The sequence below is a fragment of the Phalangium opilio genome, unplaced genomic scaffold (genome assembly GCF_054372755.1).
Source record: "Phalangium opilio isolate 3A_F unplaced genomic scaffold, DU_Popi_V2 ptg000048l_1, whole genome shotgun sequence".
Lineage (NCBI taxonomy): Eukaryota > Metazoa > Arthropoda > Arachnida > Opiliones > Phalangiidae > Phalangium > Phalangium opilio.
Window position 1 is genome coordinate 6,788,650 of NW_028324170.1, and position 23,633 is coordinate 6,812,282.

Genomic DNA, 23,633 nt, shown 5'->3' on the forward strand with positions numbered 1-23,633 from the left:
ATTTTATATTCTCTTTGAAGCTAATTCCCACCATGTTTTTAATTATTCTTGCTTTTAAAATTAATATAATGTACTAGCTGTTACCCGCGGCGTCGCTCGCGTGTAATAAGAACTACCATCAAAATGATACAAAGAATGTGTAGATTTTACTGATGACTAATATTTTTGTAGCATCCTAGGAGCGAAGGCACTCGGCGTTGCCCGTCAGCCCGTCGGGACATTTTTTATTACTTTTCACGCGGACATTATCCCCTAAAGAAGGGTTTTTTAGTTTTTGGCCGCCATTTAAAAAGATGGCAACAAATCGAACCCAAAAGAGCATTTAGTCTGTCTATAGGTTAAAGGAAACCCGTGTACTAAATATCTGTGAAATCGGTTGAAACGCGCGGACTTTGTTGCATAGAGAAGAGTTTTTACATTTCTGGGCGCCATTTTTTAAGATGGCGGCGGATTGCAAAAATCTTTCTTAGTACGCGCCTACTTCTTATGAGTAACGTTCCTGCAAATTTTCAGCCTTCTAGGGCAAGCGGTTTGGGCTGGGCGTTGATTATCTGTCAGTCTGTCAGTCAGTCAGTCAGTCAGTCAGTCAGGACTTTGATTTATATAGATATAGATTTTAAAGCATATGACGTTACGAATTTTAAATGCCGAACTTCCAGGGGTAAACCTTATAATGTATTTCCTATGGGCCCCTGTAAAACTCCAGCCCGCAATACACCGATGTACGACCTTTTTATTTTTTTATAAAATTCGTATTTTCATTAATTCCTTACAAATTAAATATTTTTTGGGATTGAATTGAATCCCAAATTACGTTTTACGTGTATTAACAAAACACGTGACATTATTTCCATTGTGCATTTCAAATTATTCTTAGCTGAGTAGATTAACAATTAAATCATTCAGCTTTTAATAATGTTACAAACCTTTTTCAAGTCAAGAAAAATCACCCGACATTTCACGTTATTTTCACATGGTGATGTTTGAACATAACATAAAACAATCTACGCAAAACCACATTAAGTTTACAAAATAAACTATTAAAAGAAAAATAACCCTTCCTTGTCGATAAAAAAAGAAAATGAGCCATTTTCGCTTTTGAAACTTGATGACTTCAGGCACGTTTGAGGCGTACGCTTGGGAAAAAAGCGAGAGTCTAACAATCGTGGCAACGTCTTAAAACACTTGTTCGACTAATTTAGGATGCTATAGGGGAGGAGGAGAAGGAGGAGAGTCTATATGATTTGGTGTACTGAAGAGGAGCCCCTAATAGCCGGAAGGGTTCCCTTTTTCTCCCTAATTGATTCTGAAAATCAACGTTCCGCTACTGAAAGCTTTTTGTCGTCGCGTTTAGCGTGGAAAATTAACCCATCTACCATCACTTCACCTTACCACGCCCCTAATATTGCCTCAAAAAATAAATTAAACTTGACAACGTAATCGTTGCGCGAAAATTTTTACCTTTTTATAAAGGAAAAGTCTAGAAATTTTAAATTGTAAAGCCCATAAAAATAAAATTTCCCTTTACCACGACTTTGCGAGTTCACCAGTAGAAAAACTCAAAAGATAGGTATAAAATTTTCTTTATCTAATTAACTCGTTTATTTTTAATTGGAAAAGCGTGAAAATTAATATAAAGTCAACGCGGTCTGCAAGGTTTACGGGGGTGTTTGAAAGGCACTTGCTGGGAATTTTTAATTAACTAAGCTATCATCGTATTACATCACGGAAAAGTTAATTTTGTGTATTACTTTTATTTTCCCTCTCCATCTGCGGGGTATAGATGGCAACTATTATACGACGCGATTTTAATAAAACTGCCTTAATCTAGATTTCGTAATTTCGGCCAGGACCGTTGAGGATTGAATTCCTCTAAAGGGAGAATGAAACTAAATTTATTTTCGGTTTTTTTTTTGTTTTTTGGAAGCTTTCTGTTATAAAGCTGGCCTTTTTATACAGGATGTTTCTGATAAGAACGTCATAAAATGAAGGGTATGTTCTTAGGGTCAAACTGAGTGGAAAGGGTCAAAGAACATGGGGCCTACAACATTTAGTTAAGGGGTACGGGCTCCCAAATATTGATAGGCCCCTAAAACAAATAAAATAGTCACAAATGTAGAGAAAGACGTATAAGCCTTCAATAGTCTTCAATTTAAGAACGTTATCGAAGCTTTTTCTAACATAAATGGGTAGAAGTGTGGTAAAGAAAAGCTAATTGCTCCACATCTATGACCATCAATTTAGAAAATAAAGGGTAATCTCAAGATTTTATGTTTTAGTTTCTCTTTAAAGGAATTTCATTATTGTTTTCATTAATATTGTTTGACTGGTTATTTTGCTTTTCGTTACCATTCACACAATGCCTTTCGTTTACTTATAAATCTGTTAATCTTTTTGTTTCAAGTTACATTGCATATCTTGTGTTTTAATCTGTCACACTTTTCAAATCCGACCCTAGTTGCTTTTGTGTAAGACTTAAAGCTTAGTTTATTAGATACGTTCCGTAAGTATGACGCTGGTTATACTGAGAGCTAATAGCAGAGTGACGTAGATTATTCTAGTAAAGTGATGCCCATGGTGAGGCGATAGCAAAGGCTTAGTACTAAATAGTGAGGCGGAAACCTCTTTTATAGTTGCTTTACAAACTATATACGATGTTATGTAATGAAGAAATTTGTCTTATAAGCTTTAACGTACTTTTCCGTAGCTTGGCTAACCTTTTTCCAAGCAAACCTCAGTACATCGTTAAGCCTTGTCACGAGGCAATAGACCATTTCGGAAATAACATACAGAGACACCAACACACAGGGGCGAGGCCGCCATTGCGATATTCTCTCTCTCTCGCCAACAAGCACCGCTAGAGGCAGTGCGAATTGGCCATATGTCTAATCAGCGCCACTAGCGGATGGTCTGAAAACTACTCCCATAGAGTCTAGGTATATTTAAGCGGGTTTGCAGAATTTCCGCCAGGTGGCTCGAACGCCGCGCCATCTGACGGAAATTCTGCAAACCCGCTTAAACATACCTAGACTCTATGGGAGTAGTTTTCAGACCATCCGCTAGTGGCGCTGATCAGGAATAAGGCTAATTGGCTAGCGTCCCTCGTGTAGTGAACTTGGGCTACATCTGGCGCGAGTTATAACACCCCAATGGCGGCCTCGTCCCTGTTTGCTGGTTTCTCTCTATGTAGTTTCCAAATTGGTCTATTCTTGCCATATATCGTCCGACTGTCATAAATTTCCAATTTCTTCTTTCTGGTCGCGCGCGCTGTCGTTTCCTGGAATGTTTTAGTGTAGCCATTTTTTCTTCCGCGGAAAACGGAATAAAATCCATAAAATTATATTTTCTCGGTCGTAAAGCGAAGAAATTTTGATACATATGTTTGGTATACACGATTGGACAACAGATGGTTACTAATATTCCAACGACATAACAACGTAATATGGACAATTGATCTTTGATAGGCTTAGCTTCGATTTCAACCATCTGTGTTGCAAAGCCCATATACCAAACTGATTAGGATGCAATAGACTAGAAGGCGGGGAAAGGACGAAATACGCTTTAATCTTCGGTATCAAACTTATTCCAGCTCTATTGCCTTCAAATCAGTGGTCGGAAGAATATAATTTAATCAAAAAGATGTTAAGAAAATTCAAGTCACGGAAATTTTAATACCGATCAGTCTGGATTTAGGCTTAGTTTTAAAACCCTAACCTAAACCCTCTAAATCCCGGAAATAACTTGAAAGGGGGGAGAAAAAGAACCAAAAGAAAAAAAACTTGCTCAAGATTTTCAACAACCAATCAGCGGCATTTGTCGGTCCAACACTTCTGAGGCCTTTTTTTTCTTCCTTACTTTCTTTGAAGGATAAACTCGAGCACGGTCAATCGGGTATTCTACGCGACAGATATCCGCCCCATAAAACATGGTCATTGCTATGTAACGTCTTCGCGGTTTATCGCCCAGTTACGCCTTTCTTAATGCCACAAGGTTAAGTTGACGCGATGACTCGATGATAATGGGTGTGTCAATGAGAGCTGGGTAGTTAAGTCATGTCTTAATCAGGGGCTAAATGATAGGATCGACCGAAGCTAAAAGCTTTACGTTTTTAGTGAGGCGGTTTTAGGCGCGCAACTTGTAATGAGAAAATGTTTTATATTAAATCAATGTGGAAGAAATAGACCATTAAAACGGTGAAAAAGGGCTTGGAAAACCTTAGTATGTGAAGCATTCCAGTGGTCTAATACATCGCCGTCTCTGGGCACTCTCATGACACAAAACGCCAACTGCGCAGGCGCGGAAAACAAGATGGAAGTCATCAAAAATGGTCTATATAGACTCATAGAGCTACTATCCACCATATTGGAAGTGAGATAATTTACGCGGCCATACTGGTGGTTTGATTGCTGGAGGAAAGCTGAAATCCACCAATATGGTTGCCGAAAAGGTTGTAAGACTTAGGAGTGTGACATACTACTCTCCAAACAGAGAGCTCTCCATTAGGGCTGATTATACGCGTATTTTTCACCCTTATCCGATTTGGCAATTGCTGGAAACCAGAGTGAGTAGCACGCGTAAGCTGTAACATTTGCGAAACCCTGGGGTTGAAGGTCATCTTGTTTCGTGACTACTTCACCCATCCCAATCACAAATCTGTACGAGCTATAAAAACTTAGCAGCGGTTATTTTTTCGCTTCAATTACCACGAGAGTTCTTCTGAGACAGGAGAAATTTGCTCTACGAGGAGCAAAAAAAAAATTGTGTTCTGGTCTCTAACACTTGAGCCAATTAATTATACTTGAACGGAGACTACTGAAGCGAGAAATGCCCTTGATTGTTTGATGAAAATGGGCGCGATAACGACGTGATTTGTGTAGAAAACCTTGGGATTGCTTTGGTTAGACTTATGTTCCGTTGATTGCAAACATAAGCGGCTGAAGTAATTTGCGAGTTAGTTTCTTTTCGAAAATATGTTTTTTCTTTTACCGTAACCAGTCCCATAATGAGAATAGTGTAAACTTGTCAAGTTTTTCATATTGTTCAATCAAGGGCCTTCCATACCAGGCCATTTTACCTCCCACTAACTATAAGTGCTTTGTCTGAATCGCTGCCACTAAACTGAGTTGCTGGCTCGATGAAAACCAAAGAAATTTTAAAGTTTCCTGTAACACCTTTTTTCTTGTATTGAGCGCTTAAAAACTGTTGGACAGTTTTAAGTGTAGGTACATACCGTTAAACTTTCAAGTAGTATTTAAATCTCGTCTAAAACTGTTTGCGCTCAAACATATTAACAGCTTAATTACGCAATTTAAAAATTAAATTAAGTAACACTTTTATGATTTTTTTTAAACTTTGTTAGTTTTGCCCCAAAAGGTTTTAACAGATTTTAGTATAATAGACCGAAAAAAATATAGTGCACTCGCAGTTTTGGCGAGATAATTTAATTTTCTTTAAACTAAACTTGAAAACTTTATTTCATCTACTCGTGTCGATAATATTATTTCTTAGGCAATTTCACTCAGACTATTTAAATTAATAATATAATAATCCATATTTTTCTAGTCAAAACACGAAGTCCTACTGATGCATTTGCATAAAATTTGTAGTAGGCTACTTCAGACATAAAAGAGAACTTGAAAAAAAAACCATATAGTTTTATTCGAATAACTCGTATATTAAAGGTCCGAAGAAGATTGCTGCCGCCCTAAACCTTTTTTCTCTTTGTTGGGAAATTCTTTCAAGCACTCGTCGTACAGTTTTTCATATTTAATTAAAAGAGAAATGATTAATATTAATAAGGTTAGTATTTAATTAGGTTAAGATAAGTCTAGAGAAAAATGGGACATTGTGTATTTCATATGATAAACTTGTTTCTATAGTTTATTCATTCTTTTTGGGGATGGAATATTTGAATATCTTCATTCTTTTCATTTTGGTCTTTATTTATGCCACAAGTAGTTATAACTTACTAGCTAAGTTGCCCGGGTGTTATACTCTATGCATGATTATTATTTTTTATCTGAAAATATTTTTTACAACTTTCAAATTCAGTAAAACAATTCTTAAATTAGCGGACGATCTTTTCATTCTTAATGGCTAGGGGTTTACGGACCCAACCTTGAGGAGCTGCACCAAACACTACTTTAAAAACGTTACCAGAATGTTACTGATATCATCTACCCCGTTTGGTCAAATTCGGTAAGAAATAAACCTCTCTGATGTAAAAAAGGAGTAGGCAACCCTCAATATTGAGACATACAAGGGGGTTGACCCATAGTCGTAACTGCGCACTCTCTGAACCCAAAGCGCCCATAGCGCAGGCGCCGAAAAACGAGATGGAAGGCAATGTTTTACCCCAGTCAAGAAGTTATATGCCCCAGTGTCTTTTCCTCTCAGTTACGTCGAAGAGACTTATTACGACTGTGCATACAGAAAAAAATACTTCATATCTATAGTTTAATTTTTAATCAATTCTTTTCCCGAATCGAATGATAGGCACATGCAGGTAGCAGCTTTATTTTTTTTTCTTCTTAAAAATCAGTATTTCTTTCGACGGGTTTCACGTTTTAAACATCTGTTACCAACAGCTTGAAAATTTATCACGTTTAGATATTCTTGTATTTCTTACGGTAGGGTATATATTGATTAATATTTCATGTCAAAACTGTTACTGGTCCGCCTCTAAAAATAGCGTCAAAAAGTTTTCAAAGTTTTACCAAGAAAAGAAAAGAAAAAAAAAACAACGGCAAAATTATTGGAAATATTCAATATTTCAAAAGTTTTTAACTCCAAGCTAAAATATAATGAAAGAGAAGATTACATAAGACGTTTTTAATAAATTATAAATAATTAATCAAAGAACGGTTTTGAAATAATGATTTTTTTATAATCGCAAATTATATTTCTTGATTTAAAAAAGCCAATACTTTGTTGGAAGTTCTTGTCGCCAATTTATTGGGAGACCAGTAAATTTGATGCGTAAAAAGCGACCAAGTGGAAGATAAAAAGTTGACAAGGGGAAGAAATGAAGATGGAAATATTTCAGCACAAGAAAAATGATCGTAACTAGACCCCCCCCCCCTTTCCCATCCCTGGTATAAGCCACTTGAACTCCGTGGGATTCCCGTTTCCATGGAATAAGAGATTTTTGCATAGAAAGATAGAGGGACTTCCCTTAATCGAGTTAAAGTACGCCCAATTAGGGAGATCCGAACTGAAAAGTTTTGTTTTGCCAAAATGATGAGGGAGGAAGGAAGGATGGAGAGTAGTTTTACTTCCCAAAAAATCGTAACGATAAATCTCTTTCAAGCTTGAAGCTCTCCGGTGATAAACTTGGAAAGATTGTCGAGCGGATTAGCCGCAATCAAAAAAGAAGACCGCTTTGCTTTTCACTATAAATAGGAATAGGGGGATTGGGATGGAAGAGGAAAGTCGGAAAAGATGAAGGGAGGTATCTACTCGCCTAGAGACGCGTGGAGATAGCGAAAGGCTTAATCTCATCTCATCTCTCTACTTATAACGGACAACTGCGGCTCAAGTTTTTCCCGCTTCGCATATACCCTTTCCTTTTGAAAAATAACGAGAGAGACCATGCAACCCCCGCCCAGGAGGATTATATTAGAGTCCATCTACGAATTAAATTTATTTGTCCTATAATATACCGTTCTGACTCGAAGGAAAGATGGATACAGTGGAAACCCCCATACCTATAACGTCGCCTCTGTACCCCCTCATCCCAGCATCCTCAGCGTTTAGGTAGGGTCGTACAGTACGAAATCGTAAAGGACGCCCCCTCTGTCTTAAAAATAGAAGCTAGTTCTCATATAAATACAATGGCGCTACGCGGCAGCACGTAACAATCGCCTATACCAAGGGTAGGGGTGTGCGCAAGGTACACTGGGAGTGTTTCAGTGTCGCAGGTCGCCCTACGTCATTTCCACTCCATCTTACCTCATTTCTCCCTGGTTCTGTAGCTTCAATTGAGAACTATTATAAACTACCCGTAAACAATCAAATTCCTCATCGTAACAATAATCTTTGAAGAGCTAAGTTTTTTATCCAGTTTTCAAGGTTGAGTTGAATACATTCATGATGTAAGAATTCCTTCGTCTCCCCTTAACTTCCTTAAGGCAATTCCTTGATTCCTATGGGGGAAAACAAAGTTATTACAATTATCTGGCTTTCTATAGGGATATATCTCTCTCTCGTTTTAATACTGAATCGTGGAATTCTAGTGAAAAGGGAAATGAATCTTAGGCGTTTATTGTTTGAATAAGGATCTAAACAAGCTTTCAGGCGTTAGGAACAGAGACAAACAGATCTGATTTTTGGCTTAATTTATTATCCAAAATTATATCAAGTCAAATGATACAAAGTCATTTAGAACTTCGATCAAAACCCCCTAACATTGACTCGATCGGTTAAGTTCGTATTGTCTTAGTTAACAAATTAATCTTCTTTTCCATGGAGTATTAATACTTTTTTCCTTAAAAGTGCATTACATTTGCAGGTAGCTATTCTTAAATATTGCTCAATGATCGCTTATTACTAGCAGCCAATGGGGTAACAGCATAAAGGTGTACTAATCACCCTGAAAAGTTAAATGCGTCGTGAACAAGGTCGTTTTGTCTAAAAGATTGTAATTGGTAAAATATTAGAGTCCTATTTTCAAAAACAAAACAAAAAAAAATAATAAAAAATTAAATTTCTGCCACTCCGACCGCCCAAAAATCATTAATTTTATTTGTTTAAAACATGGCAATGCTTTGCACTAGAACTTTGTAAATTTTCATTGGATGCTTCCTTCGTGAGCGCAAGATCGAGTGGGCTATGGCTATATACAGGGTGTACTGCTTGCAAGGTCCATGCTGCATCACTTACATCCTGTAGTATTCCATACCTTCTCGACTGTAGCGGCATTCAGTGACCAAACTGGAAATTTGATAAAAACTTTTCATAAATTTTGTTTTTAAACCCTTATGTACTTATCTTCCCTTGAAAAATAATGTTTCCCAATTTATAATAACTATAGGATTAATTAATTATAATAACTATTATAAATTTCGGTAATTTTAAATTTGCCGATAAACGAAACAGATGGCAGCAAACGCCTAATTGGGTTTTCCCGCCTCTTTATACCATAGCCTAAGCCCATGTTCCCCTTCAACTTCGCCAATTCCTTTTCGAGAACAATCGTTAGCTAGTGTGCCACTCCCTAAAATTGGCGTCAGTGTTTTTGCGCATCGTATCCTGTGATGTAAGTCTTGATTTTCTTTGTTGACTGACTTTTTTTAAGGTCATTATATTTCCTATTAATTGCTACGATAAGTAAAATAGTTTTTAATTAACGGAAACCGATACTCTTTATATAAGATAAGGTAAAATTTCCGTGGATATTAGTAGTTTTTATCCGCAATACACGAGCAGTGGTGGGCAAATTCGCGAATTTTTCGATCATTCGCCGAATTTCCCCCCGCTTGGTAGTACAACGTCATTCGCGATTTGCCCAACACTGTACACGAGGCTCTTTTGTTTGCCAAGGCTTAAAAATTTATTGAAGGGTAGGGACTAGGGAGACGAGACGAGGGGGTCCTTACTATGTGGGAATGAGATATGGTTGATTTTATATTATTAGAAGATTGATCTGAAGAGTATGTTTCTATACTTTCAGGAGAGAAGAAGATATGGCTAGATATAGGGAGTGGAATTTGGACTGCAAGGTTTATATTGGAAATCTTGGTAGTGGTGCCGCTAAACATGAAATTGAAGCTGTTTTTGGCAAATTTGGTCCCCTGAGAAATACTTGGGTCGCTAGGAACCCACCAGGCTTTGCTTTTGTTGAATTTGAAGATCCTCGAGATGCTGAGGATGCATGCAGAGCCATGGATGGAACGTAAGTGTGGAACTCAAAATATGGGAGGGATTGAAAATTACTGAGACCAAGTCTATGGCGCATTTTAAAGCTTCAATTGTGACTAATGGATTGCTTTAAACAATTATTTTAACTATTTTCAGTCGTTTGTGCGGTACTAGAGTAAGAGTTGAAATGTCACATGGTAGATCAAGGAGGGGTGGTGGAAGTGGTGGCTCAGGCGGCGGAGGAGGAGGGGGTAGAAGGGCTCCTCCCCCACCTCCAAGGTACGTAATCCCTTTATTAACAACACACTTTTCTTTAGAATCTTTACTTTCGCTCGTGTACTCTTAATTAAGTGCAAGCTTATAGTTGTGGTCAAGTTAAAAGATTGATACTTCTAATATAATAGTAGTTCGAGAGACCTACTTGATAATGGTGATAATTACGCTTCCATTGTAAAATGGAGTAGTAGGAGCTATGTTTCTAATGAATTCGTAAGAGTAATTTTAGTCTGAAATATTTAGCCTTTCATTAAGTTTTGAAGAATCATTAAATTTAACTGATTTAATCAAAAAATTCAGGCCATGCTAGAGAGATTTAAAATAAGCAACTTGAAAGTAATTGTCCCCACGGTTTAATAAAAAGCAAATGAATAGATCTTACAGTAGAAATATGGCTGAAAAATTGTTTAAAATAATAACATAAGACTGATAACCGCATTTCAGGGTATCACATCTTTCACCTATCCCAACACCTCCAGGGTGAAGGCTCCTAAAGCCTCCTCTCTCCGACATTTAAAAATAAAAACAATTCTTCCATCCCATCGGAATCTTTAAATCGTGATCCGCATTCAGATTTAAGTCCAGGGGCCTGACATGGCAAATTAAAAGAAAAAAAAAAAAAGCGTAAAGCCGTAGTAGTAGCTGTATATATCGTCTCTCAGCACGAAACCAAATATCACCACCATATCTACTTCCTCAATCTCAAAAATCTTATAAGTCAAATCCAAAAATCCATCACATCCTACTTCTACTACTACAACAACTACTACTACTACTACTACTACGACTACATCTGCTGCGATAAAAGTACCCGCTGCATCTGGCCTCAAAAATAACGCAGATAAGAATATTAAACGGCGCTCGCTGCCTGCGACTGACCACGCATTACTTCACCCAACGCCGCTCTCTATTACTTCACGGCGATTCTTCGGTCAAAACCATCAGTTTCTCGCTTCTATAAATATCGTAATTTGAAAGGCAACATTAGCTTCTCACAACTATCAGTCACCACACTTAAAAACCTAGAATTCAGACCAAAAATAGAAAACACCTTGTCCCTGCCAGCGCCGCCGTTTTAAATATCCAATGCTTCAAGCATCGGGCCATTCTCAAATTTTCTCTTACCAAAATATCAACACGTACATCGCAGGTTACGTTTGCTTTCTTTCTTTTATTTTTTTTTTATTCTTATCTATGAAAAAGGGAAAAAAAAAATTATTTAGTAGGAAATTTTTTTAAAAAAAAGTTGTCCCGACAAATTGGCAGTACTTTTTAGTATGTGTTTTTTAGTTAAGTTCAAAGAACGGTTTAAAATGAGAAACTTGCGTGTTTTCTTGTGTTTTATTCGTTAAAATTATTTTTAATTTAGTAGATAAATTAATGTCATTTCTAAAATTCCGCAGTCCAAGCTCAACATGTAAGGAACCATAGAAAAGGTCAAACTTTAGTGCCTCTGAAAGTCTACAAGTACAAAGGCGCTTAAACAAACCTTTTCGGAAGACATTGAGCTTGGATTGTTTTAAAAATGTGGCGGTTGAAATCTTTGTAAATGTTCTTGTTTGACACTTTGCATGATCTTTGTTTCTCGTTTTATTTTAGACGTCGCTATTCGCGCAGTCGTTCACGTAGCCGTTCCAGAAGTCCCAGACGAAGTATGAGCAGATCGCTCTCCAGAGACAGACGTTAACGTTAACGCAAAGTTGCCAAGGAGTTCCAAAATCTTAATCCCCTACATTTTTTCCCCCCTTTCACACAAAATTAACGACAATTTCGTAATTATCACACAACTGGAATTTAAAAATAGACTACAATTTTCTAATTACAACGTTAACGGCTGATTACTACAAGAAATCTAGAAAATTGTTACCCGGTTTAATGATAAGAACAAAAAAAAAATCGGCATCTTTTTAAATATGTTTTTTTTTTTAAGATTTAGCTCATCATCTTCAATTCCCCCTTCCTCTTAATTGTTTGGACTTTTTTTGTGGTGTCCTATCACAATTGTAACTACATGACAAAGTAGCTGTACTCATATCATTAAATGTAATTTCAACATTGACCTTTAGTTTCTGTTGTGATTATTTGGGAAGTTACCAACAACATCGCGTTGGAATTTTCTTGCAAATTAATTTTGCTTATTAAACTTAGAAGAAATTTGAAATTTCATATTTTTGAAAATATAGATTTCAATGGTGCACTTAGTGTGTAGGGTACATTTGACAGCGTTGCTACGAAGTTTTCAGATTCAAATTCCCTGACTTATCCAGGGGTTTTTTATCTAACGTAAAACATTGCGTAGTGAGAGCAAGAGAGCAACGTGCTCCGGGATTTTAGTGTTTGGTCAAATGTGATCACGCTGAAACTGCATTTAAAACGTCACCCGGCTGGATGGTTGAATCACCAACAAAAGTCCCCCCCCCCCCCGGACAGGTTATTGAGACGCCCACAGAAATACCTTTCGCCTCGCAGCAAGAGGATCCCAGGTTCGATCCCGGACTGTGGCACCAGGTGAAAATCTGGGAACAAATCCTTCTGCGTAGAGTTTGCAAGTTCTCTCCCCACTTGTTAAAAGGAGTTTTCCTCCGCGGTCTAACCCGGTTTCTCCTTTCCATCAAAACTTGCTGAGGTTAACGGTAATAGTTAGTATAGGGCGCTGTAGGTTAGCTGTGGCATAGGGGCTAGCCACCACCCCTCTATGCATTGTAAAGGGGCCCACCTGTAAATAAGTCGCGAGTTGACTTAGTGTGGACATCCCTTCCTAGACCAAGCTTAGATTATTATTATTATTATTATTACCTCCGATAATACCGGTCTTATTTTTAAGTCATTACTAACCTCTAAGCTGAATTTCCTTAAAAAAGAAATTATCTCTGTTGATTAAACACAAAATTTGTAAGAAAAAGAACTCCGCAAGACACGTTTTTTAAAATTGATGAAATGTCTGTTTATTCACTCAATGCATTCACAAATGGGATTAATTTTGTTGGGAAAAAAGTAATATCGTATCTGTCACTGGTTCACAATCACAAGAAACAAAAACAGTGGTCCCTGGTTTTATAATTCATTAAAATTCTCTGTAATTTCATAAAATTTATTAGTTTTAATCCGGATTTTCCCCGAGAGCAAAACGGAAGTTGTTTTTAAAGGTCAAAAATATATAAAAGGTTGGGTCACAAAATTATTTCTAATATTTGATGGTTAATTCATTTTATAAACCTACAAAGGTTAGGTTCTGTTTTTCCTATTTTTTTTTTCTTTTCAAAATGCCAGAAATACACAGTTAATGAGATTGGATCTTTTCTTTTTTCAAATTGACAAAATTCATCGTTAATTCGCGTCTCCATTACGATCAGCGGGAGAGTTACGAGGAGATCTCGATGGGGAGCGACGATCCTTTGGAGAACGGCTATGGAAAGAAAGATGTTGATACTCTAGTGACGCGAGAAGTATTCCGACAAATTTATCAAGCTATGGACGATTTAGATACCTTCCCCTCGATCCTGACTGTGAACGACTTCGACTTCCTCCCCTGGGTGATCTGCTACGGGATCGGCTATGACTGCGGCTAGCGGAACGTCCTCCGTGGCTACGGCTACGACTTCTCGAACGCCTCGATCTACTTAAGATTTTCCCAACCATAGATAGTGCAAATAAGAAGCGGCATAAAAAACTGGGATAAGAATGGCGGTATATCTGAACAGGTATTAAACGCTACAATATATTTTCTTTTTTTCTTAAGTTGCTGTTAGTAAAATCGTTTCTCATGCATTTTATAAGGGGTTTTTTTATCAACCGCTCTCGTTTTTTATATTAAAAATCACGAAACATAAGCGCTCAAGAACAAATTTGAGCCATTTTGCGCCGTACTTTGTTTTCTGTAAAAAACTGTTCATTGAGGAACAATTTTCTAACAGACTTACCTTTAGATGTTGCAAATAAACATTTGCGCTGTCATTTTTTTAAATATATATCCATAGCAGGGTTCATATACATTTGGATTTTTCAATCAGACTTCATCATCTTAAAAGATTTTTTAGTGTCCAAGTTTGGTATGAACCCTGTTTTTAAACTGGTTAGCGCAAATGGTTATTTGTTGTTTTACATAAACCGAGTGATCTGTTGCGAAATAACAATCAACTTTGCGTAAATGCAGGGTAGAGAGATTATAGGCCCCAAGTAGAGCTAGCTGCCGAGACGCTCTCGCTATGCGTGTCGAGTCAGACTGAAGTAGTTACTAGGATGCGTGAGTGGACATTGCCGAACCCCCATTGTGACGATTTAACCCTGATGCCCGCCGAGCCGAGCTGAGCAGAGTAGACGCTCGATAGTCAGAGAGAAAGAGATTTGAGAGGAGGGTCTGGGTACGTTATTCGCACGTAATCTTTACACATTTTTGACTTCTCGACTCGTAGCTGAGCGTGTGGCCGAGGGCTGACTAGCTGAGTCGGGAGAACAGACTACTCGTGTGTGTTTAATCATTTTCGATTTAAATTTGTGAGGATCTAAATGGACGAGGCGAGGGCCGAAGGAGCACACCCACTCAACGGATCAAAGTAGCAAGAGCTCAGCAATTTTAGCCTACAAGATATTGTCAGGATTCAACCATTTTTATATTTAATTTTAACCTATTATTCTTTTTAACTATTATGTCTATCTCTTAAAACTAACTCAGCGTTAAAAATTTCATTAATCCTAGAAGAATTTCAAAAGTCAATATCAGCCACAGTGACTGCCTTTGGCAACTTTTTCTTTTCTTTTCAATCTTTCTTAATCTTTATGCGCAATTAACTCTTACATTTTATCACCCCTTCTTAAAAATAAAAATTTTCATTTTCTTTAATAGCATAGATACTTAAATTTCGAGTAAGAAAATAAAAACCTAACTCAAACCTATTTGTTTCAATAAATAATACTTTAAAAGAATGGAAAAAAAAAAATGTTGGAAGAGAGAAAACTTAATATTTTATAGCACCTGCTTGATCCTCCACTGCGGTAGCGACGACTCACTCTCTTACAATCCCTGGCATAATGACCGCGTTCCCCGCAATCGTAACATCGATCCTCAGGATGGAAAGGACGAGGCGGGGGACCGCGGAAATTGTGTCTGGACTTGCCGGTAGATAATTCGACTCTTACTCTTCTGCCACACAGCATTCTAATTGCAAATGTACCCCCCTTAATATCAAGCGCAACTTTGTCTTAGTTAAAACGCGACTTACTTTCCATCTAGTGCTCTGGAAGCGTCTCTGGCGTCTCTAGTATCCTCGAACTCCACGAAAGCAAAGCCTGGAGGGTTTCTAGCAACCCATACGCTTCGCAAAGGTCCGTAATACGAAAAAGCTTCCTCAATTTCATGCTTAGTTCCACTGTTGCCCAAATCGCCAACATAGACTTTACAGTCTAAGGGACAACTGTCTCTATAGCGAGACGACATGCTGCGGATTCTAAAAGTAATTAATTTAATTAGGATATGGCGGGAAAGTAACAAAGTACTTCAACGTGGCAAAGGCTTAGAATCGACATTTTTGTTTACAGAGAAAATATTTATTAGATAATTTAAGAGTGGTAAAAAAGACAAATACTTACAACAAGGACTAGTCAATCTAATTATATAAATGGTCCAGCTTATCAATTATTCTCGGACTTTATTTTACCAAATGCAAATTAGCAAAAATGCAACGATACTGCACTGGTCTGCAGTGCGTACAAAGAAAAGAAAAGGTGGTAGGCGGAGCCAATTGACTCTCTCACAGTATCGCTTTTCAAAATTCAAAATTGGATTGTGCTTGAACCATTCTTGAACTTGTAGTCGTTTTATTATAAATGTGATAATAGTGCTTTCCACACATTATAACTTAAGTATTAATCTATTTTGAAAGTTGTCTCATATCGGGAAAAATAGAATGCCGTTTACCATTGACTTCTAGAAATCTGCTTTTATGGAGCAATATTATAGGAGACCTAAGTACAATTCTAGGCACTTCTAAGAAAAATGTCTTTTCACTCCAATATAACTACTCCATGGAAAATGCCAGGTAGAAAACTGCATGTGTGACGTCACGTTTTGCCGCTAAAACGGAACACTTTAGCCATGCTTTAGCCGCGTAAATCAGTCCTACATATTTTTTAGTCGTGTTAATCTTTTAAATTGCGCGTAACATTTTGAACTAATGTGAAATTCTTGAAGAGGAAGCGTATCTACAGCTAAATTACTAGTAAGTGTCAAATAAGTTTATGTTATGGGTAGGTTAATTGGAGCATTAAAAGCGCAAAGCCAAGACAGTGTCCTAGCAAAGTTACAATGAGAAATTCATGAGCTACGGTGACGAGGTGGCAACTGGCAAAGTTACATGCCTGAGCCAGGGTGGTTCCACGTGGGTGGATGTCTTCATTGGGTTATTGTTGAATCGTTGTCTACGTTAACGTAGGCAAACGTTGAATTACTCCTTAAAGGGAGGGTGAAGTAGAAAATCAAGTGATTTTTAATCGATTCTTCTACCAATTTTAAGACCAGTCTGCATAGTGAAACATTCAAGAAATACTTCCGAATGATTTTAAAATTCAAATTAGGTTCAGATTTTAAGGATAATTTTAAACAATAAGGACCGCCGACCAATCGCGTAACGCCCTGCCTTTTTGTTAACAAAATTCTCGTGGCACGCTCCATGTCTCGCGCCACTATTGTCACGTCGCGCGCCTAATTTTATCAAATCTCGTGATAAATTTCATTCAACACGGAACGTGCCACGAGAATTTTGTTAACAAAAAGGCAGGGCGTTACGCGATTGGTCGGAGGTCCTTCTTTAAAATTATCCTTAAAATCTGAACCTAATTTGAATTTTAAAATCATTCGGAAGTATTTCTTGAATGTTTCACTATGCAGACTGGTCTTATAATTTGTAGAAGAATCGATAAAAAAAATCACTTGATTTTTCCACTTCACCCTCCCTTTAAAGAATGATTTATTAAACTCGTGAAAGATAAAAAATGTAGGATAATTAGAAAACACGAACATAAGTTGATCTAAACTATATATTTATTTTTTAAAATCAGTTTAACAGATGAAATAACTTAAACATCTTTTATTTCATCGTAAATCATAATGCCTCGCGCCCTAAATGTGTAAAATAATTTCAGTTTCTCTGACCAACATCGTTATAACAGCGAAGATTTATTAATTTTCCTTTATATTTTTCAAACCAACTTCTGATATGTCACCCTTTTAATATCTCTAAATATTATTATTAGTGGGAATAAGCTGAATATCGGTGCAAATTAATTAAGATTTTTAGGACTAAAGTGAAGCCTAATATCTTAGAGATTAAAGCAAATATATTTAATTCAAATACGCTTAAATACTCGAACTAAGTAAATTAATTTATAAATTGAAATTCAGCCTACTCCCTTTTATTCAAAATTTTTCCATTTTTTTTTTTGTGCGAATATCGGATTTTCAATTTATTGACATACATAGTTGGTATTCCTTTTATTTAATTCACTAGGCCTAATTTGTGACTTAATTATTTTTATTTTAGATTTTCTTTTTGACAATATAGTTAACTGACCCCTTTAAATCGCTTCAACAGTGATAAATACTTATGAATTCTTAAAAACTTAGCGTATGTTTAAAATTCGGTTTAAACGTAAAAACTTTAGTTAAAAGAATTAATAATTACTTATACAGTTTCATAAAGAAAAATAACACACATTTTTTTCCTTTAAATTTTTTTTATCCTAAATATTATATTGCACAGTAAACACTCTTAGGTTTTTGAGAAACGTTTTTCAGTGAAATTCCAGCCCAAATTACGCCATTCAAAAAATTAAAATTAAATATGAACACAGCCATATCAAGATTAGACATTTTTTTAGTTTTTCTCGTTCAAGTATATTTACAGCGTGATTTGTTTTATATACGTTTTTAGTTTTAATGGGAATGGTTATTTTATAAATTAATTGACACTATTCGGTTATTTATGGGTACACTAATGGTGGTTAATCACGTATTTATTTAAACACAATTAAAATTAATTTGCAAAATTAAAACAGTTTAACTCTGCTGGTATTTCAAAGAATTTTAAATGGAATTATTATTATTTTTAGTTCGTATTGTAACTGATCTTTTGGTTTTATTAATTTCTTAAAAAGAATTGAATTTTTTTTTATTTTAAATTTTAATTTTTTTCAAACTTTAAATTTTTTGAATTCCATTTTAGAATTCTTTAATTTTATACCATTTTATTTTTGTTACAAAAATATTAATACATCTATTAAATATTTACGCGGTTTTATTTAAAAAAATGATAGGAATATTTATTTTAAATTATCCTAAATTTTAAAATTATTATATCTAAAAACATTTTAAGAAAAAGGCCCTATAGTTCTTTCAAGTCAGCCAAATTTTATTATTTAGTTACCAGTATTTGCGCCAAATTAACATAGCTCCCCAAAACACACGTATTTTTTATTTTTATTTATTTTTTTTTTCAACATTAATTGACAACAAATAATTATTTTTTTTTTCATCGTAACATTGTTAGTACAACATTTTGGCTTTTAAAAATTTTGAATTTTTTTCATATTTTAATTTTTTTTTGTTTTTTGGCCACACCGAGTGATCGAACAGACATTATATTGAATGAACTAAAGAGTATTAAACGCGTCATGACGTCACGAGTACGTCACTCGAGTTGAATAGATTTACCATGAGAGCTAATTAGCATTTAAAATGGACTATTACATTTTTTTTTCGAAGAAGGCAGGAAGTGACGTCACGAGCGTCATTTATACTCTATTTCTAAATATTTTTGTTATAATTTAATCATCTTCTATCATTTCTAAATTGTCAGGTTTTTTTATAAATATAAATATTAGAACAATTAATTAATGGTTTAATTTAAAAAATAATTTTAAAATAATATAATTCTAATTATTTTAACAAAAAACCTGACATTTTATTAAAATTTTCATCCGTAATAACATTTTTTATTTTTTTGGAAATTTTACAACATCATCACAGACCCAAGTTTGAAAAAATGGCCTTTTTTATGATGGCTTCACAGGCACTAAGGAACCACTGAATTTTAGAAAAATGTTATCCCATATTCATATTTAGCACTTTAACGTAGTGCGCTTTTACTACTCAATTATATTATTTATTGACATATTCACTTTTTTTAATGAAATTTACACCGGATTGAAACTAGGCCTAATTAAAATAAAAAAAATTAACCACGGGGTGAAATTTGATCATAACCATTTTATTAGGTATTGCTTTACGAGATGCTCTACCTTGTTTGAAATACCATAAATACACGTATCTATATTGCTCTAATGGTTTACAATTAGTTAAAAAGTATTTGGTTATTATCAAAAGTCACTGAAATAAATTATATATACATATTAATTTAGATGCTTAATATAATTAACTTTAACTTAAAAACATATCCACGAGGCTATTGTAAGTAGCACCAACAATGGTTTATTTTTTATTTTATAATACTCGAATTTATTTTTATCTTCAACAATTCGTAGAGGTTTACTTAATTTTTATTAAGATTTTCTTTTTTTAATTTAATTTTTTTTTTCTTAATAATTAACACACCAAATACACTTTTTATTCAGTTAAATACAAATATTTGTTTCATGTTTTATTTTATGAAATGAAAATAAAATAAAATGCTATATAACATCACATTGTTTAGACCGCCCTTTTTTCCAGTTCAGTATTTTTTCTTGGTTTATTTATTTCACCTTTAAGGACGTTCTCTGAGGTTTTAAATAAATTTTGATTGGAATAGAGCTTGGTATTGCCTTTAAAATGAAATCAATTACGTCAAAATTGGACCACTTTTAAGGAAGTTACGTTTAAGCGGATGACAGATCTTGAATCGAACCCTGAACCCTCTCGCTGCTACCCCACCCCAACAGGATCTTACTGAAATGTGTTCAAAGGCTCGTAACTCCAGTAGTACGTGAAATTTTGACATTATCGGTATCATTACTAAGCTTGTCAAGCTGTGGTCATACCCGCCATTTTGGTGGTAAAATAAATCGAACCGTTGTACCTTAGATTTTGTCCGATTTTGATGTTCTTGGACTCAAATTGAAGCGAAAATCTCGCTCTATTCTAATAAAATCCATTTAAAACCCGCGACGTTTTACTGAACTTCTAAATTCAATTTTAAACACTTTAACATAATAATTATGCTTTAAACATCTCATCCACCTGCACTGCGCGGCTTTCTAACATGTTGGGGGCCGATTTTTTTCTCCTATATATTGCTTTTGAAACCATGAATATATATATGTATATATTTATTCATATATAATTTTTATCGCAAGGAGGGAGGGGGAAATGAAGATGGGTGTACCCAATTTACGATCCGCCCCTGCGAGATGGTCGTGGTCATATAGTTTCTACGTAATGAAACGAAAATGAATGGTCAATGCGTTTGAGATTAATTTCACTAGAATGTTTTCTCTTTTAAAACCCAAACAATTAACTTTTTATGATAGTATTAAGTATAACTTTGGCAACTATCGACAAAGGTTTAACCATTTTAAACCTTCAGTCGAAAATTCCCTTTTTCAGATCCATTTATACCTAAAAGCGTTCATAGTTTTCCTCAATACATCTGTAGGAACGATGTTTTACTGTATATTTAACGTTTGATTATAAAATGATTTCATATATTTGATTTTTAATTAAAAATACCTACATTTACTGATTCAGGTAAATTTTTACCTTTTAAAAAAACCTAGGGAGTGAATTAACGTTGCGACTTGTTTATTATGTTACGGTAACGCCTCTAAGGGGCGGAACCTTTCTTTATAATAATTTTATCTAATATCGGGAGTTTTGATTGGTCGATCATCGTTTTCACCTCCCTCCCACCACGCCCTCCTTTTTGTGTTTTTGTTGATTTTTGTGTGGTATATATTTTTTAAACATCTTTCTATATTTGTAAACTTATATTTAACGAGTAACTGATTAATTTCGCGTTCAGAATTCGCGTTCTTCGATGCCCCCGTGCATATACCTGTCCGTTGGGGCGGACTGAACGTATTCCTGCCTTGTACCGTAGACGGGGGGCGGTACCTCTTCCGTGGCGCCGTAGCTAGGTTGTTTCGTAGCCGACATTGGATCATTTACCGTCCCTTCGACCGCCCCCTCGTTAGTTATGGCCGTCGCGGTGTTAGCTCCGCCTTCTTTGAAGGCGTTCTCTAACGGGTTCCACGAAGGCCCCTCCTCTTCTCCGGGTGGTTCCGCCCACGGTTGCTTCTCTCCTGACGCGAAAAGGCCGTAGAATACCACGCCCGTAAAATGAATGACGCTGGCGATGAGAAACACCGTTTGCCATTCGTCCACACTCTGTATTTTTAGGGTTAATGAGAGAGAAATGCGTTAAATTATCACTCGGCATTGTGCGCTGTAAAAACTAGGAAATTGGTTGATCATTACGTGACGTCGACCTATTTTTCGATGATAAAACCCTATCAGTATTCAGAAGGCGGAACGCGAGGGGGGATTGGGGTAGGAAAAGGCGGTTTATCGATTTGTATGTCTATGAAAACAGGTTATTTCTCTATCGAATAGAAATAGCCCCTTTCCGCGTCGCTGGAGCGAAGCTTTTTCTATCTTCATACTAGTTTTAGCTACACCCCGTTCTGATACCTCCGTGGTACATTTAGTCCTTTAACGCCCTAACTACGACCAAAAATAAATTCCCCACAAAGGGGACTTTGCAATGGTGTTTTCTTATTTATTCGAAACAGCATATAAAATTAAATAATGAATATTTAAAATTGGAATCATCCATCGACCTACAATATTAAAGAGTATACGAGCAATAATGTTTTCTTAATAGACATTACGCGTTAGGCATCTCTGCTAAGAGGACGCCAGACCGGGACGTACCCCTGTATGTCGAGTAATAGCACCTGACACATTCTTCCAATAGGTTAGGCGTCTTTTCCACGTATAAGCCTGACGAGAAGGGGCCATTAAGAAAGATACGTAATTCCAATTTGAAATATTCATGGTTTTGTCAGGGATAGATTTAATTTTAGAAGTAGGAATGGAGAACAGAGTAATGTGGGCACGTGTCAAAGTCCCGGACCCCCTTTCCCGGGAAGAGGGGGTATGAAAGAAGAGGCGGGTCATAGCGACAGAGGTAAAAAGGAATTACGTATTTTTCGCCGTCCCCGTCAGGAACTTCATCAAAACATATAGTTTAAGTGAGCCAATAAGATAATTTAAACTTTTCGTTACATGTTGGAGGGAGGGGCTCTATACTGGGCTATAAGTCGGACTGAAGTAAGTACTAACCGTTCTCCATTCCTACTTCTAAAATTAAATCTATCCCTGGTGTGTATATTTTCTTTCGAATATAAAGAACATATTCTAGGATAAAGTTTTCCTTGAAATATCCTTTCGAAGAGATATAAATATGTGTGAAACAGTTAAAGGTTCTTACCAAACTTGTTTTCTCCAATGCCTTTCATTCTCTCTCTCTTTCCTAAAAGCTATCTTAGTATCTTCCCCATCCTTTTTCCTATTCATAGATCAGGATCACATCCCCATCTCCCCTCCTCTCTCTCTGCGCTTTTCCCCATCTAAGACCATGCAGACAGACAGACCTATTTTGTGGCGTCAACCAGGCGAAAGAAAATCCCCCCATTTCCCAACATCACCCACAAAATGAATTCACCAAACCAAACGGCTTAGGCTTAACACGTTCCTCGATTTAGGGTTTCGGGATAAAGTTTTTCTTCCCATATATTTATATATACACTGGTCACAACTGATATAAACAATAACAATATTTCGTCGCAACCTTAGAAAAACCTTCTTCGTAACGATAAAACGGGATTTCTGGCCTTAGTTTTGATTCCTTAAAAGGGTGTTATTGGATATAAGTAATCAAATAAATAGCTTCGGAAATAGAAGCATAGAGGAAAAAGCATTAATAAGGAGGAGGAAAGGCTGACGCAACTCTATCAGGATTTTGGTGCCAACCTTTGACAAAGGTATTATGGGTTGTTCTGAAATGTAGAAGCCGCTTTCTGATTTAATGTGGTGGTCACGTGATAGAACGAAGAATGGAGCGCCCTCGCGTAGGTGGAGGGCCTGTCGTGCAGCTCGAGAAGAGCGTCGCTTTTCTCCTCCTAATTTTCTCCGTGGTTTTAGTGTTGCCATATTTTAGACCTTTTGCAAAATTCAGGCTTTGTAGCTTGAAAACGGTCGAAACCTACTCCGCTTCTAACATTTTAGGGCTAGATAACTCGAAAGAAAATATACTGTTTTCTTTTTATCTTGTATTTAATTTATAGATTTAACTGTAAAGTAACTTCTTTTAGCTATAAAATAGCTCTCTGTGTTAAAACAAAAGCTCTCCTTTTTAGGAGTACCTGTTAAAGTCCTCACTTAACGCTGGCGGATTCTTATATAAAAGAGTTTCCCCCTTTATTTTAACGTGGTTTTTCTTAGACGTGAT

The 23,633-nt window shown here is 36.1% G+C and overlaps 3 protein-coding genes across 8 annotated transcripts in view; 1 reads left to right on the forward strand and 2 right to left on the reverse strand.

Annotated features, from left to right (window-relative positions):
* Window positions 1-9,119: 9,119 nt before the first annotated feature.
* Rbp1 (RNA-binding protein 1) lies at window positions 9,120-12,193 on the forward strand. 3 transcript variants are annotated; one of them, XR_016366994.1, is made up of 5 exons: window positions 9,120-9,256; window positions 9,671-9,892; window positions 10,015-10,137; window positions 10,579-11,284; window positions 11,734-12,193. XR_016366994.1 is itself a non-coding variant. In XM_089839902.1 (4 exons), coding segments are annotated over exons 1-4 (435 nt in total). In that variant the 5' UTR covers window positions 9,121-9,254; the 3' UTR covers window positions 11,822-12,193. The 3 variants fall into 3 exon arrangements, 2 of the variants coding, with proteins under 2 accessions (XP_089696028.1, XP_089696029.1); XM_089839902.1 differs by lacking the exon at window positions 10,579-11,284 and having other exon boundaries at window positions 9,121-9,256; XM_089839903.1 differs by lacking the exons at window positions 9,120-9,256; window positions 10,579-11,284 and adding an exon at window positions 9,359-9,377.
* Window positions 12,194-13,053: 860 nt separating this feature from the next.
* On the reverse strand, window positions 13,054-15,882 carry LOC149674049 (serine/arginine-rich splicing factor 7-like). 3 transcript variants are annotated; one of them, XM_089839900.1, is made up of 5 exons: window positions 15,721-15,882; window positions 15,354-15,578; window positions 15,107-15,289; window positions 13,622-13,750; window positions 13,054-13,540 (listed from the first exon to the last, which is right to left on the reverse strand). In XM_089839900.1, the coding sequence occupies exons 2-5, from the start codon at window positions 15,566-15,568 to the stop codon at window positions 13,462-13,464; spliced, it is 606 nt and encodes a 201-aa protein (XP_089696026.1). In that variant the 5' UTR covers window positions 15,569-15,578; window positions 15,721-15,882; the 3' UTR covers window positions 13,054-13,461. The 3 variants fall into 3 exon arrangements, with proteins under 3 accessions (XP_089696026.1, XP_089696025.1, XP_089696027.1); XM_089839899.1 differs by having other exon boundaries at window positions 13,622-13,753; XM_089839901.1 differs by lacking the exons at window positions 13,054-13,540; window positions 13,622-13,750 and adding an exon at window positions 13,856-14,712.
* Window positions 15,883-17,201: 1,319 nt separating this feature from the next.
* The window catches only part of LOC149674050 (vesicular glutamate transporter 1-like), an 89,217-nt gene continuing 82,785 nt past the window's right edge, over window positions 17,202-23,633 (reverse strand). For both annotated transcript variants that reach the window (XM_089839891.1, XM_089839892.1), the window contains exon 12: window positions 17,202-21,508. In XM_089839891.1, coding sequence (XP_089696017.1) covers window positions 21,140-21,508 — 369 coding nt within the window. In that variant the 3' untranslated portion in view covers window positions 17,202-21,139. The remainder of the gene's footprint in view (window positions 21,509-23,633) is intronic.